Source organism: Strix aluco, chromosome 1 (genome assembly GCF_031877795.1).
Source record: "Strix aluco isolate bStrAlu1 chromosome 1, bStrAlu1.hap1, whole genome shotgun sequence".
In the NCBI taxonomy this organism is placed as follows: Eukaryota; Metazoa; Chordata; class Aves; order Strigiformes; family Strigidae; genus Strix; species Strix aluco.
In genome coordinates, this window is record NC_133931.1 from 32350494 (window position 1) to 32366789 (window position 16296).

General features: G+C 40.0%; 1 protein-coding gene across 1 annotated transcript in view; it reads right to left on the reverse strand.

The window, feature by feature from the left end:
• Nucleotides 1-433: 433 nt before the first annotated feature.
• STMN2 (stathmin 2) overlaps nucleotides 434-16296 on the reverse strand; it is a 42834-nt gene continuing 26971 nt past the window's right edge. The window contains exons 2-5 of the mRNA XM_074816890.1: nucleotides 15366-15461; nucleotides 14559-14731; nucleotides 4596-4787; nucleotides 434-1790 (exon numbers count right to left, since the gene is read on the reverse strand). Coding sequence (XP_074672991.1) covers nucleotides 1731-1790; nucleotides 4596-4787; nucleotides 14559-14731; nucleotides 15366-15461 — 521 coding nt within the window. The 3' untranslated portion in view covers nucleotides 434-1730. The remainder of the gene's footprint in view (nucleotides 1791-4595; nucleotides 4788-14558; nucleotides 14732-15365; nucleotides 15462-16296) is intronic.

The window sequence follows — 16296 nt, forward strand, 5'->3', positions numbered from 1 at the left end:
AATTTTGTGTTTTTCAATAAATTCTGTGAATTACCCTGAAAATCAGTGTGTTAACAGCCAGAATCTTGCTGCAGCTATTCATGTATGTTCCCAGAGTTACATTATTCACTTTTCTTTGCCCAAATTGTTTTTTTTTCCCCAATATTGAGTCAAGATTAAGGTGTGCATGTGCATGTGAGTGTAGCTAGTTCTCTTTTTTAATAAACTCAGTGCTAGAGGTCCCATTTATAGGCTCACTTTATATGGTAATCTTTAAAAACAACCAGCCTAAGCACTGGAAAACACATAGCAGGGGTTAGTCCTGTATTAGCAGACTTGGTTTATTAATAGGTCTTATTTAAGTCTCATTTCCATGCTTTTATGACTACATTAGGTTTTCACCTCACATGGGCAAATGTCAGAGAAGTAATGGAGCGAGAGAAGAGACAAGCCCTTTTTCAGTTCACAGAACCCCAATTCTTTATTAATCACAGCTTGCTCACAATGACATACAGGAAAATAGCACTAATGAAGAGTAGAATATGCAGGCAGCAACCTCCAGGGGGGTAGGGACAACTTCAAAACTGTAGCTATTTTGGGGATGATGTGTTAGGTTTGGTGATACTGTACTTGGCACAAGCACCCTGTCTAGTCATTCCTCCTGCTTCAGCCCTCTTAGTCCTAGATGTCTATCACTAGGTAGGGTTGGCTAACACTGGAGAGTAAAGGTCATGATGAATGGAAGTCAGCAGTGTCAAAAAAAAAGGTAACAACTGGCTCATGGGTTCCAGGTGAAATATTCAGTAGCCTCTTGTACTATTACACATGTAATGTGGTAGCATCAGATAAGTATCAATAGATCATGGTACCTACAGATAAAGCCACTTGATGCTATCTATTAGTTGCTTCATCAATAAATTTTCAAGTGGTGAATTAAGCTCACTTTACAATTAGCATTTGTATGGCTGATTGGCATCATCCAGAATTTGTCATAGCTTGATGGTTACAATGTACCTCTTAAATTTGCCTCAAACTGATCCCACTTGCTTTCATTCTGTTGCATAGCTGTATTTGTTGCCTCTCACCTCAAAAAGCAGAAGCAACAAGTACTGCAGGTGGCTATTTAACCTCAATTATATAGCACACTACAGAGTCCTGTAGTGTAAGTTGCATTTGAAGAAACTACATTTTAAGAGCCTTTTGTCTTGGACAGCTGAATGTGAAGTCACAATACCTGTGATCTAGTCACTGTTTCAACAAAGCTTATTGATGGCAAAGCAGTCTAGGTTATTAGGCAATGACTGGTCTCTAGCACCATAGAACTACTACTGACCTCGTGGTGGGTTGGAATGAAAGTCGCAGGGAATGGAAGTAGACGCGAGGTGCTTCAAATGAACAGACCCAGCAAATCCAACCGAGTGGAAATAGACAACATCAGAAGCCTGTTACAGGACATGTAAGATTATGAAATAACTTGCATAATGCAATACTTGTATTTTTTAACAAAAATGTAAGTATTTACAAAATAAGATCCAAGTTTTTTAAACATCAAGCAAATCATTCTGCAAAGAGACCGCATTGTTTTTGTTTTTATTTTTGTTTCTTTTTTGAAGTTTTTTATTGAGTTCTTGATTTTTATTTTTTTTAAACCATGTCATACATTTCCCATACTGATATCGCATGATCCATAATAATATAGGCAGGGGGAGTTTACTAATGGTGGGGATGGGTCACATCCACCATTGCTGTTTTCAGCCAGACAGTTCCACCTGGAGCTCCTTGTTTCTACGGACCTCTGCAGCATGCCTCTCCTGGAAAACATCAAGAAGGGAAAAATCAAACCTCTTTCTCATTCTGCTTGCCCAGGGAGGCTCCTGATGACAACCCATTTAAGCTGCGCATTTCATGCTTGTGCAAAACTCATTTCACAGCACACCCATCTTTAAGTGATGCAACTCAGGAGAGGTGTCATCCACCAGACCATCCTGAAGCTTGTTCGATGCTTACATTCTACTTATACTCTGGAGCTCAGTCTTGTATCTGATATGGCCTTATAATCCTCAGCACCTCACAGTTTCATTTTAAAGCCCCACATAGAGAGGTGCTGCTTGCAGCATAAAATGTGCCATGTGCTCACATTTGCCCTTTGAATTCCTAGATGTTAAACTAAATATAGGGAAGGATGAGTGGGCTTGAATTAATTGCTTGCACACTGTATGCAAGAAGAAGTGTTAGTTACTGTGTTATCTGTAGCATTTGTGAACCATAAATAAAGGCCCAAGAATTTAGTTCCACCAAGATGGGTCAATCTGAACATCTCAAACATCCCCTCAGGCCGACCAATGAAACTAACTGTCCTCTCCATTCTTTCTGTGGCTGTGATGGAGAAGGGATGTGGTTGCCAAAAGTCAATGCTAGGCCCTTCTGTCCACTTTCAGCCATGCTGTCTTCCCTTTTACAAAAGCAGTCATAATTCATTTAGACTTACTCGAGCCACTATATATTCAGATACTTCTGTGGAAATGGGCCTGTGGTCAGGAATAACAGCTGTCAAATGAATTTAGGAATGTTGTACTTGGAGTATTTGTAAAACTATTATTTTTGTCACCTTCAGGGTTTTAGGGTTTTTGGTTTATGCCTCTTTCAACTGTCAAACTATCAGACTTTTACCTCTTGTGTCTGTTCACTGAAAAAAACCCCAGACAACCAAATGACAAACATAAGGTGACTTCAGTTTAAGGCACTCCTTATGTATTTCCATGCATTAGAGGGTCTTCTATGGTAAAAAATTCACAGAAGTCAACAGTTATCTTTTTATTCTCTGAGTTGGACTATGGATCACAGGCCAAGACAGTTTATTGCAACAACTGAAACTGTAAACCACAGTTCTTATAAGATCCATAATTCTGAATGCTAGATTTTATAAGGGATTTGTTCCTCAGGGCTGTATTAACTGCAGTATATAGAAGTTATCTTTGATTGCTAGAACTCCTAGACACCAATACCTTGGGGCATTCACAGTTCTGTGTAACTTTTGAAGATTTGGACCTAGATATTTCACCTCTTCTTTTCCCGCACATTCAGGGTTTGCTTTCATGTTGGCAAAACTATAGTCATGCAATTTTTAATTACTGGTATGTACAAATGTTCCCAAATGAGTTATGGTCATCTTTGTTGAGAAGCCTTCTTTGGATTTCATGCACATATGCCATCATATTGCTGTGGAAATGGGGTTAACAGACTGTTAACATTAACCTAGGACAGAGAGATGTTTCAGCTGTCCTTCCCATTTCCTTTTGGACGTCAAGGATGGCGAATTGGCTTTTCCCTTTGTTTTCATAAACTTTGGGATATGTGCCTGCAAACTAATCTAATGCAAAAATGCCAAGTAAAAATCAAGTTCTTAAGCTCAAGAATTAACCCATTTGCATACTCACTTGTAACATCATCCTTCGGTTTCTGTTGTTTCTTTCCTACTCTCTGAGACACTTGTCTCCATCAAAGAAGCAAAGGTACTTATGAAGAAGATCTCATTGAAAACCACTGAGAGTTATTTTCTTTCTGTTAGTCAATTTACTAACATATTAGAAAGTTTATCACCGAGAGAAACAAGTGATCACTCATGGAGAACTAATTATTTTTTTCTTAACAGTTCTGAATCTTTATTTGAATGTTTCCCTCTCTTGTGCAGAAGAGTTGTTTTGGAGAAGGGCACATTTGGTCCTGCATGGTGCGGTTTGTGATCTACCTGTTTCTTCTGGTTGTACCAAAGGTCTCCAAAGAAAATTTACTCTCCTAGTTGCAAGACTTATGGAAGACCAGACCTTTCTGATATATAGGAAAGGTTTTTTCCCATATTTTTTCATCTTTGAGAAACCAAGAACTACAGACATAGGACAACTGTTTGATTTATCAATAACTTTTCTTGAAAGATGAAATCTAAACACAAGTGACCTTTCCTTTGTTCACAGCACTTCTTAAAGCTAGAAAATCAAACTTTCTCTGGAGAGAGTCCAGTGAAGGGCCATGAAGATTAAGGATCTAGAGCATTTCTCAGCCTCTCCTGTGAGGAAAAGCTGAGAGAGTTGGGACTGTTCAGCCTGGAGAGAAGGCTCCAGGGGATCTCATCAGTGTGTGTAAATACCTGAATGGAGAGTGCACAGAGCCAGCCTCTTTGCAGTGGTGCCCAGGGACAGGACCAGAGGCAATGGGCACAAACTGAAACACAGGAGGTTCCCTCTGAATATCAGGAATCACTTTTTCACTGTGAGGGTGACCAAGCACTGGCACAGGTTGTCCAGAGAGGTGGTGGAGTCACCGTCCTTGGAGATATTCAAAAGCCATCTGGACATGGTCCTGGGCAACTGTCTCTAGATGGCCCTGTTTGAGCAGGGGGGGTTGGACCAGATGACCTCCAGAGGTCCCTTCCAGCCTCAACCATGATTGTGTGATTATAGATGTTCAGTCTTTCAAAAGTGACTGGTGGTTTGGATAGGCATCAGGGGCTCTGACTTAAAAATTGCTTAAGCTGAGATATGAGCTACCCACAAGACCTCTTCAGAATGTTGATTAGATTTTCCTTTCTAGTCTAAGGTGAGGAGTGGTGGTGTAATTACCTTCTCTTGGAGACGTTCAATAAGAGCAGCTAAATTAGCTTCACGGTTTTCTTTGATCTGTTCCATTTTCAGTATCAGCTTTTCCTCTGCCATTTTGCTGAAGTTATTGTTCTCCTCCAAAGCTTTTTGAAGCACTTCTCGCTCATGTTCTCTCTTCTCTGCCAGATGTTTCAGCACCTGGGCCTCCTGGGACTGGAAACAGAGACACACGTGGCTGAAATGAAATACTCATGTGGAGCAAAGTAACCTCCATAGGGCAACATTTCACTGAGTTTGGAAACTACATAATGTTTGTTGCTTTGTTGTTACATGCACTGTTTGGAAAGATCACTTCTGTGTATAAACCAGATTAGCTTCAATAACAGGGGCTTAGAGGCACTGGCTAAACGTGGGGTACACGCCTGAGGCAGCAGCAGAGAAGTGTCCAAAGCACTTCTGTTAACAAGAAATGCTGTCATGTGTTACTGACCCGGGTTGTCTGGGTTACTGCAGTGGTTGCTCAACATCTGACAGCTGCAGACTTTTAGCTATAAGACTTTTATTTGCAGAGATAGGGGATTGGGGGCTGGAGGTATGTACATTGTTAAAAGGGAGGTTGCCGACATGGGAGAGATGCCTATTTCAACTCGGTTAGACTATTCTTTAATGTGCTTGAATAGTTAATAACAGGCTTTGAAATTTACTGTTGTGAAAGACAGATAGAATCAATTCAGACAATGTTTTTTTCCAATGATTTTTATGTTTGGCTTCATCTCACTGATTAGGAAGGGAAGAATGGGTTTTTATTCTATAGAAAACAAAAAAGCTAGTTTTAGTTAAAAATTAAAATTTTGCAAGGAAGATGAAAACTGCAGGTAGGCATTAAACAGATGCAGCCTATCCACAATACTGTGTTATTCTTCTTTGTAAACTCATTGCTCAGAAGCATAAGCTTTGTTATTTATTTTAAATCAAATTACTAACATGAAACCACTAATCCTAGGAGAGAAGCCAAAGAACTTGCAGCATTGGGCCCACCCTCCAGGCAAGTCTAATCGAAACAACAATATGTTTCAGAGGGCTTATTTGGAAATGATAAAAAACATTGTGCGCTTTTGGATAAAATAAATTAGAGGGAGCATGAGAATCAAACAAAAAACAGGGAATGAAATATGGTTCTGGAAAGCTAAGTGCATATTTCAGTGCAGATCACAATGCACTGTTGTCATTGTTACCCGTGAAAATGAATTAGTTTAAGGCCTAAATTAAGGACTTTAACCAATAATTACAATTAGAGGTAATGAATCCTATTAAATTCTATCATGTGGCTTTAAATGGAGTGAAAAAAGCTGCAATTCTTTTACATGAGTGAGATCCAACTAGGAGGAGAAAACAAATATTTCAACAAAGGTAAGATACACATAAAGCCAAATGCACTGACGAGGCAAATTAAGCAGATTCTAGAAAAGGCTGCAAAAGCCAGGCAGAACATCTTGCAGCAAGACACCGGAGTAAAACATATCTATCTTTGAAAGGCTGTAATGGTTTGCTTGAGATCAGAGGAAAGAGCTACTTTCATCCATCTTGGCCACTTAATATATTTGCTTTCACCTCTGACCTGGTTGCTGTTCAGGGTTCATTTCTCAAACTGTGATCCCTGGAGCACTTACTGATGGGAATGGTCTACTGAAATGGTTGGTACCTTACAAAGCTGCTTCCTGGCTCTTACCTCCATTATAGCATATGTTGAACAGAGAGTAATAGAGCAAGCATTTTTCAGATCCTTGACTGACAGAAAATAACTGTTGTGCAGGCCAAAAGATGCTGCAAATGGGAACAAAAAGTCCCCAGACAGGTGCAGCCAAAAGCAGAGGGAGTTTCACTAGTGGAGAATCAAAGGAGGATGAGCCAAACAGAAAAAGAGCTGGGCAAAGAAGGAATTTTGTAGACTAATTGAAAAATCATAAAAGCCCCATAAGTTTAACAAAAAAATCAATAATTTTAATAATCATATAATAAAAATAGGTTATTTTGAAGCAAAATATTTTATTTCAGATACTTTGCATTTAACATTTGGTACAATGTAAAACTGAAATAATTGAACATCTTCATCTTGCTTTACCATTTTTGGACCAACTTCAGTGGCTCAGTTTGACCAGTGCTTGTGAAGTTACTCTGCATTTTGTGTTTAATTTAGTATTCCATGGCAACCTTTCACCTTTTTGGAAAAGTTATGGTCATGAAATTTTGGTTGCTGATATGAATTTTGTGAACCCTTTGCTTAAGTGATCTAAAAGTAACTTTGATTATCTAAGAATCTATTTTCCTTCCTGTTGGGAATTTGTCTAGAAAAGGTACTATGATACTAATTGTAATGTCCTTTTCCATGAAACATTTAAGAAGTGACTTGTTAATTTGAAAGGCTAACATTTAATCATGTTTAAGTACGTATATATAATGTGTTATAAAATCAAACCTTTTCAGATTTGGAAAACAGACATTTCCAAGGACATATCCAGGGTCTGTGGAGATGCTATAAAAAAAGGTAAGATTTGGACTGTGCCTATAAGCAGCATTTTTGAAAAGAGCATTGGCTTTCAATGGGAGGTAGCAAAATGCCTTCAAGACTTTGGGGCACTTGCCCATTTTTTCCAGATTTGTTTTCTTCCATTCAGACCCTTTGCCATCTGGAACTACTCCTCATTATCATAAATCCAGGAGAACAGCAAAAAATTAGAGTTCCACATCAAAGTACACACAGTTCTGGAGGATACACTTGCAGACAACACACTCAAAAGTAATTTGTCCACTAATGCACGACAATGAAGAAAATCCTTATACTCTAATTCAGTATTTACTGGATGCAAATTGCATTTGCACCAGTAAGCATTGGAATGAAAGATAAACCAGGCCTAGGAACTGATTGAGCAATCCTCATGCAATTTTTCTCTATGATATGCCTTCAATGGCATTCCTTTTCCTCACTCAAAATGTTCAAGGTACCCAGACTGGTTCAAAACAAAGGGCCCCTCCTCCCTGCCACAGAACATCCACGGGGTAGAGTCTCATTTAGACTGATGTTCCTCTTTCAATGCTGTCGTACCCCAGCTGTGAGTCTGCCTGTTTCCCTGGTGTTCAGAACATTTTTGAAATCCCCTTATGACAACTTTGGAAGGGTGTTGGTATGTTTTTGTACTGGATTGTCAAACAATTTTCTGTTTCCAACACATTTGGCAAAAGAACTTGGCCATCCTGTCTGTTCAAACTCTACTACACATCCAGAAATGGGTAAATGAATGACCCCGGATACCTAGTGGGGCTGGGATTAATAGACTCCCTTTGTTCTTTGTGTTGGCTTTTAACTGCTGTGTTTGGACTCCCATGGTCTTGATACAAGATTCCAACACGCATAGGAAGTTTTTATTTCAAGTTTATTTTCAATTTGGTATTGTTTGAAGTGCTGGAAAGGATATTTTCAAAACCTTGATAGTCCATGTTCTAACACACTTGCAAATAGCTTATGATAAGTGCTTCTTGTACAGCTATCATGAGAAAATGAGTAAAAAAAGCTGGAAATGGGATGAAAGATAAAGAAATTAATAAGGAGAGTAAAGTATGAAATGGCAGAGAAAGAAAAAATCAATACTCAAGGAGAAGTATCCAGAAGCCACCTTAAATATAGCAAGGCATAATCAATGTGGCTACAGCTGCAGCATCTAATGCTAGATGTGGAGGAATAAAACTGTTGCAAAACATTCCTGGTACAGATACCTTCACTCCTAGAAATGTACTGCTGTGCTAAAAAGAGGGCTAATGCAGGCAAACTCCTACGATATTCATGTCATATTTCTAAAGGATCATGTGCATCCCCAGTTTTCAGAGATGAGTGATTCAGAAGGAAATCCACGTCTCATACATAGCTGGCCAGAGACAGATGCAGACAACTAAACACTCACTTCATAAGCAAAATTATTTATAGCAACTGGCTTTGGAGATACATATCTTTTAAAATTACTACTCAGAGGAAGAAAATGCCTCAGCAACAGGTGCTTTATTTTCTCACATTTATCTATTGTTCTTTGACACATACATCCAAATATTGAGTAATTTATGCAGAGATAAAATTAAAGGATTACTTTTAAGCAAGAAATGGACTCAGACAACTGCTTTTAAACTGAGATTTTCAGCCTGAATGCATTCCCCTTAATTACTAGGATCTTTAGTTACTAGGATATATGAGGCACACTACCAGTCACGAGAGCTCCACTTTCATAACACATTCATTCACTGGCTGGATTTTTTAAAATTCAATTGTTCAGCAGAAGCTGCATTAACCTTGGTATTCTTCAGTGCACTGTGTATTTGAGAGATACTACTAATGGAGCAGAATGCAAAGACAGGATTAAAGGCTCCTACTGCAATGTAAATGCAAAGGTGAAGCCTAGGTATTAATCAGAAAGAAATGGTGAGTTGAAATAATGATGTTTTCAGGGGAAGTAATTGAGGTTGGGATTTTTCCACGTAAAAGCAAGGGAACTGACTCAAGCTAGAACTCACTCATGGCACTGGCTTCTTCAGATTTCTGCATGGTTACATCCTGTTCCTCAGTGGGAATATTATTTGTATTACATTAGCATCTGTTCCGGGTGTTGTGAGGACTCACTGTCCCAGGCAGTGTGCAAATACATAGGGTGAGGCACCTCCTCTCCCAAAGCAATGACAGTCTAAAGAAACACGAAGAAGAGGGCTCCTGTTTCTGCTCCATGGGTCCCCAGAGCAGAGAAGTGAAATGGCCATACAGCAGAAGAGTCAGAGACATCTGAGCTGTAACCATAGGTGAAGTCCTGCTTCCACTCAAACTAGACGGTGCAAAATTTTGCTTGAATTTAGATGAGGATCTTTTTTTTTTTGCCTGGTATGCCAAGGGACCTTTGGGTCTGCATTACTAAGAATGTGAAGTAGAGTAAAAGAACATAAAGAGCCCATTCATGATGTGATTCAAAACAACTCACTTTCCTCAACTGGCACAAAATTGCTGCCCTCAAGATTGTGACCCATGGAGGTCAACAAGGCATGTTGGAGGGATGCAAGGTGTGCCACCTGAGCCCTCCATCTGATGCTCCTCTACCTGCTCATGAGGCATTTTGTGATCTGTTGACAGGTTGAGGCCCTGCATTTTAAAATTAATGAAGATCAATGTCAGTTTGTCTTATGATTGTTCATTAGCAGCAAAACCCATGTCAGACTGCAGGGAGCAGCTTTGCCAGCACTGGTATGTATGCTGTCTCTGCTTGTGACTATGTGCTCCGAGACAGACCATGCTGCCTAACACCAAACCCTCTCCTACCTGGTAGCAAGTATCTTCCTGCAGGCACATATTCCACAGGCTTACGCTTTTTGCATGAGGAACTGTGAAGTGGCTTGCAGTTTTGGTATATCTTTTGCAAACATAAGGGGTGAAGCACCATCTGTGGAAATGCTACAGTGTAAATCAAAATGCGGCAGAAACATCCAGTACCGGTACTAATTCCACAAGTATTACTGGGACCCTTACATGGAAAAACACTTCATGCTTTATTCCCTCTCCACACAAGCACAGCTGAGGGCCAGCAGTAACAAAAAGGAGATCAGTGGATGGGCAAGACAGGAGGCAAATGTCTCAGGCACTGCCTGTCTTCCCTCCCAGCCTGCTTGCTTACAAATTTGGTGGGAAACCAAGGAGGGAAGCAGGAATGAGTTGGAAGAAAGCAACCTCCACTTTTGCCAGGGAAGGTGCTGATCCCTTCTACCCCTCTCCTCTTGCCTGGAGTGGCAGTTTTGTAGGTCCCATGCAATGTCTAGGACGGAGCATTTGTCCCTCAGCTCCACCGCCTTCCCTGCCTTGGCGAAGCCTTTTTCCCCAGCAGCCTGCTGTACCATGAGGTAGAGCATGCGTGGCTTTTTCAATGCCAAAGGAGAGATGGTTCAAGTGTTAAGAAGTGCCTCTGGGCAGGCTGTGGGGCTAGCTCAAAGGGGCGGCGAGTTGGGTGCTGAAGCCTGAGGCAGAGTATGGCCACAATACTGACAGAGCTGCCCCGGGCTGACTGCTTGCTGTGGGGAGCACAGCGAGCCTTGCCTAGGCTAGGCTGCACAGGGGATTATCTTAGAGCATTTCACAGTAATGGTATTAAAAACTCATGTAACTGTAAGTCTATATCCAACAGCATGAAAGTTAAAAAATATGACTGTTCTCCTGCATTCTTTGTAGTGCTAAGCGCTAGGGATGAGCCTGATTCAATTTCATCCCAATACAAAGTCATTAAAAGTATTTAATTACACACTATTTCTCTCCCATAATCCAAAGTCTAGTAGAAATGCACATCCTTTTAGTGGTTCATTTTTATGCTAGTAAGTTGAACATGGGCAGTAAAGATACATAATTTGACATATGCTCTGATATTGATCTGTTGATAAATGTTAAAGATTCTGTAAGAAATAAACTTCTGTTGCATTCAATATCACTGTGCTCTAATTTCTCAAATGGGAAGGATGAAAAGGTCTGATTATCCACTGAAGTGGGAAAATATAGCACACATATGGCAAAGAAATAACGGGATAATAATGACATGCTGTAAAGAGGATTCTATAAGCAGAAAGGACAAATCTGCAACTAGCCCAAATGGGTCTTGCTGTGTGGTGCAAAAGGAAAAAATGCCTCAGGTGAAACTCTCAGTTTGGTCTGAGAGTATGAGGTCATGACTGTCAAGTGAGGTAGAGAAAAAGGGGAGAAAAGGAAAGAGCCCTGTAAAAGCTTATAAGGGAATAAACAAGAATGATAAACAGGAAACAGCATAAGCAGGAGACGGCTGAAGTGCATGTACTGCTGTAGATGTTCTCATGAGTTTGAAAATTTATTAATGAACACTGCCTAATTAACAGAGCAGAACCTAATTCCTAAACCGTGTGAAATCGATTAGTATTTTTTCCAAAAAGGCAATTCTCATCCATTAGTTATACTTGATTTTAATTAGAACTGTGCTGGAAGGACACGATCTAGAATGGTCATGCCTGACAGCTGTTATACATAGATTGAAAAGTATGATAGCAACTGCCATGCTGAATGTCAGAAAAAGTCTGACTGGTTTGTCTAGCAGCAGAAAGTGGAAGATGCTTAGGGAAAGTGGAGATAAAGTTGGGCAAATCTGCGCAGTCCTTTCCTTGAGATGTCTCTCTCTCTCTCCCCCCACCCCCCTCCCTCTCTCCCTAGCTTTCAGCAGTCACCAGGTTAGATATTTTCTGAGCCAGAGGTTGCATTCATATAAGCATTTCCTACAAGGCAGTGCTCTATCAATTTTACTATTATCTTTTTGAAATAAATATTTTAATAACCTCTAAATAGTCTGTGATAACAAATATAGCTTTATTAAACAATACATGAAGAGGTAATTCCCTCTCTCTGTTTTGAAATTGCTGTCTGATGATTTCATTGAGTGTTTCTTCCCCTTTGGATTGTGTGAAACAGAATATAATTGTTCCTATTCATCTTCTCATTACCATTCATGACTTTGTAGACTTCTATCTTATCTTTCATCGGTTGTCTCCTTCCAAGCTGAAAAGTGGACTATTTAATTTATTTTCTTATGGAAGATTTTCTATTCCTCTGACTGCTTTTTTATCCTTCTCTGCACTATACCATTTTTCAGGCCAAACATGAAGGCAATAGTTGAGATGTGAGAGCACCAGGGATTTTAACAGTGATGTAATCAAGTTTTTTTCCCTGTTCTTTGTTCCTTTCCCAGCAATTTCTGCTGCAATGCTAATGTGGAAGATCTTGTCTATTAAAATAACTCAGTTATATGTTAATTCAAAATGAATATAGTACCAAGGGGAAGAAATGGCAGGTGTCTGTACTGCTACCACTGATTATCAGTTTATTGCATAATGAGTTTTACTTTAGGAAGAAATGAACAGTAATGACATCAGTGAAACGAAATCTCTGGGACATTCAATTTATATTTCCCATGAAGTATATGCATAATATCAGTCTTCTTAATTGCTGCCATTTCATTCTGTGTCCATACTTGAGTATATGTACTTGGTACAGAGGCACTTCACAGATTGAGTCTTTGGGGCATATCATCATGTGCTTGTGTGAAAGCCCATACTTCTGGGCAGGTGCTAGTGCAAATGCATATTCCTTTCACATACAGTCATGTCCTTTTACTGAAATGAATACTCTGACATAAGTATTTCTCTGAAAGAAGCAATAGAGCTAATGTGTGTGCATTAGAAGCATGGAGTCTTGTGTTAGCAAGGCAGCAGGAATGGCAAAAGTGGCAACACTTCAGTGTTCACCTAAATGAATTGTTCAAATGGGTGAGGTCCAGAATAGTCAGGTTTCACTGCAAATCATAACTGTGGGCCAGATTTTAAGGACCTGTCAGTAATCCAGATCTACTAACTTCAATGAACTCACATCTCTCCATACAGCAGTGTAATCACTCCATTGGGTTTTTTTGGAAGCGACCCTGATCTGGTCTGAAAGGAGAATGAAGCTGCTTTTGTTGGAGCCGCAACTTGTGCTATATGTGGCATATCTGCTGTTCCTGGACTTCGGTATGCATTTTTGTCCCTATCTGGAAAAGATTCTGCAAATGTCAGTTTTAGTAACAAATCATATTGTTTAAGAGATAAACGAAAGGCTTAGAGATGTCTAAGCTTGTTTCATTCTCAGATACCCTCTACCAGAGACTCCATGGGCAGGTGGAAGGGGTTTCTAACTCCAATTTAACTGGTGCAAGCAGATTTGCCACAAAATAACATTGATCACCCAGTTGAAGGGCACAGAAAGTCCTTCTATGGCTCCTGAGGTTTCTCAGGCTTCTGTGGCTCTCTTTTTATGCCGTAGCAAAAGGAAACATGGATTAACCAGGACAATATATTACCACATCTTGAGTTTTCTGTGGCCATTGCAGCCAGCCACGACTTTCCTGAAATGGTGCAACACATCATAAACATTGGGCCCATAGAGAAAACTGCTAATTTTCAGACTCATAGTTCAGGCTGGCTATGGTGAGTGTCTCATTGGCTTTGCCTGTGATTCTCTAACTTCTCTGATCTGGAATTTGGCCTTTTATCTTCTGAAAAGAAAAAGCAATCTGAGCTAGCTCTTGACTTACAGCAGATAAAGACCGCTTAAACACATCAGTCAAAATGAAAGCCAAATGAACAGTTAATGCAGACTTCCAACTCCATGCACCCTGCATTTGTGCTAACCATTGTGAAGAAGGTGTAACAACCCTTCTAAACCCTGTGTGACAAACTTACTGATTATGAAACAGGGCTTTGCCGTTATGCGTAAGGTCATAAAGAAGGGAAGACTTAGTCTGTAGATAGCCTTACAAGGCCAACTTCCAGCACTATTGAGACTGTCTGCTATAAATGCCTCTCTTATAGCTGCGCTATGGTAGCATCTTTATTCAAGTGTGTGGTGAATGATCCAGAACGCTCTTTATTCAGGGCTAACATGTTTCCATACTGCATAAATAAGACATTTTAGCTGCCTCAGGCAGGCCTTGTGAGTAATTTCCATGGGCACTACAAAGAGTCAAGATTTGGTAGCCCATACAGTAGCTGTTTGAATTGCACAACCATTTCTTAAACCAGAAGAATTGCACTGGTCTTCTGCAACTATTATAGATGCTCTGAATGAAACACACACTTACACTCACACAGTAAGCATGCATATTTGAACCCACTTGGTCCTCCTGTCCGAAGCTATGTGTATTTTGTGATGCATACTTCCCAAGCATCAAAACCAGTGAGGTTTGTTTGCAAGCTGCTGAAAGAAAATAAACTCCCCAAACCAGGACACATGTTAACAATTTTTGTCCATGCAGGCCACTGTGAGTGGCAATGGAAAACATACAAATGGACAGGAACTCAGCTGTTATTCTGTACACTAAAGTCAGGTCTAATTGCTAGCATTTTTTTAAGGAAAGATACCTTTCTCCTCTCCTCTGCAGCCTCCAGCTTTTTCTGGATCTCCTCAAGAGAGAGTTCTTTCTTCTTTGGAGAAGCTAAAGTTCGTGGTGCTTCTGAGACCGGAGATGGAGGCTTTAGGATCAGTTCAAAGGCCTGGCCTGAGGCACGTTTGTTGATTTGTTTCACTTCCATGTCTGCACAATAAAGTGAGAAATGGTAAGCCCTTCAATACCTCAGTGGTATCAAGGAGAGAAGCAGCACAGACATTAGTGTAGGATCAGAAGTACAGACAAAAGATTTAGCATCTTGGCCTTGGGCATTTTAAATGCAATGGCAGATTATGGGCTGAAAACTGTTCTCAGGAGAAGTACATTCCATTTTATCTGTAATAGCTTAATTATACCTTAATCTCATAAAGATAAAAATTTACAGCAGTTTTGGAAGCTTATTTGGGTTCTGTGTCACTTCAGACCCCCTGCGAGCAGTGCTCAAGCCGATTAATTTTTTAAGTATGCTTTCATCTTTTCTTGGTTTCCTTGGGAATTATGTCAGCTGTAAAGAGCCATAATTCTCAAATGGGTAGTAGGAAAAGTACAGCTCAGTATGTGAGGCCTAGCTTTAAGAGTTAGTTGCTATTAGAAATAATATCCAGCATCATGGGTAACACACAATCAGTAGAAAGTCCAGACCAAACCCAGCAAATAGATTGTTAAATCAGCAAAATATCCACTGAGTAACGCTATATGGACTGGGATGTTCAACTGAGTCATTTCCCAGCACTAGCACATTATCTGGCCTGCCAGATGAGTTCCAGTGAAAGTCACTCACCATCATATTTATAGATGTTCATGTTGCGAGGTTCCGGGTAAAAACAGGAGCAGATCAGAGACAGCATGGACAGCTCCTTCATCTTTTCCTTGTAAGCTGAAATGAGAGATCTTATTAACATGCTTCACTTTCTCAGCTTCTCCTCAGTGAATCTCTAGCTGAGGTGACTGGCTGGGGACCAGCAAATCTGCTCTATCACCCACCTGGCAGATTTCTCTAGAATATTTGCTTTCAAGTATTTCTTCTGAACATTAAGCCTTTATCAAATCACAAATGTGATGCTCAGTACTGCAGAGACTGCTTCTGATCTCCTGCATGACTTCAGCCTTAGGTGTAATGCAGATAGTTCTCTCTGGTTTATAGAAAGTGAATCTGGCTACCAGGAAATGTATTTAGCATTGGAAGAGTGCCATGACTCCACTCTCTCCTGGCAGGTGGAGAGCCATGAAGCTCTTACAAATTCTCTGACGTATCCAAATGCAATTGAGAACAGCTCTGAAATGCTGCCCATGTGTTGCCATAGGCAGATGCTAAAGACATTATCTGTTACAAATGAAAATGTCATCCAGATAATTAAAAATAAAACCAAAAATGAGGATACATTTATCAAATCCTTTGCCTAATGTCCTTAATATGCATAACTACTTGAAACAAAGCTTTTCCTTCCTCGCTTACTGGCCAAAATATGGTGCTTCCATACTCAAGGTCTAGTGTATATCAGCTGATGCAATAAATACCCTTTTCACTTACCTTTACGATGTTACCTTTACTGACTTTGTAATGCCTACAGGCCCCAGCCATGGACTGAGGAGGAGCTGGTCTAGAAATGGTAGTACCAATAGCTAACCATTATACAATGTTCTGCATTCACCCTTTTTAATTGCTATCATCCCAGCTTGTAAGTAGGAAAATAGTCTTGTATCTGGTCACT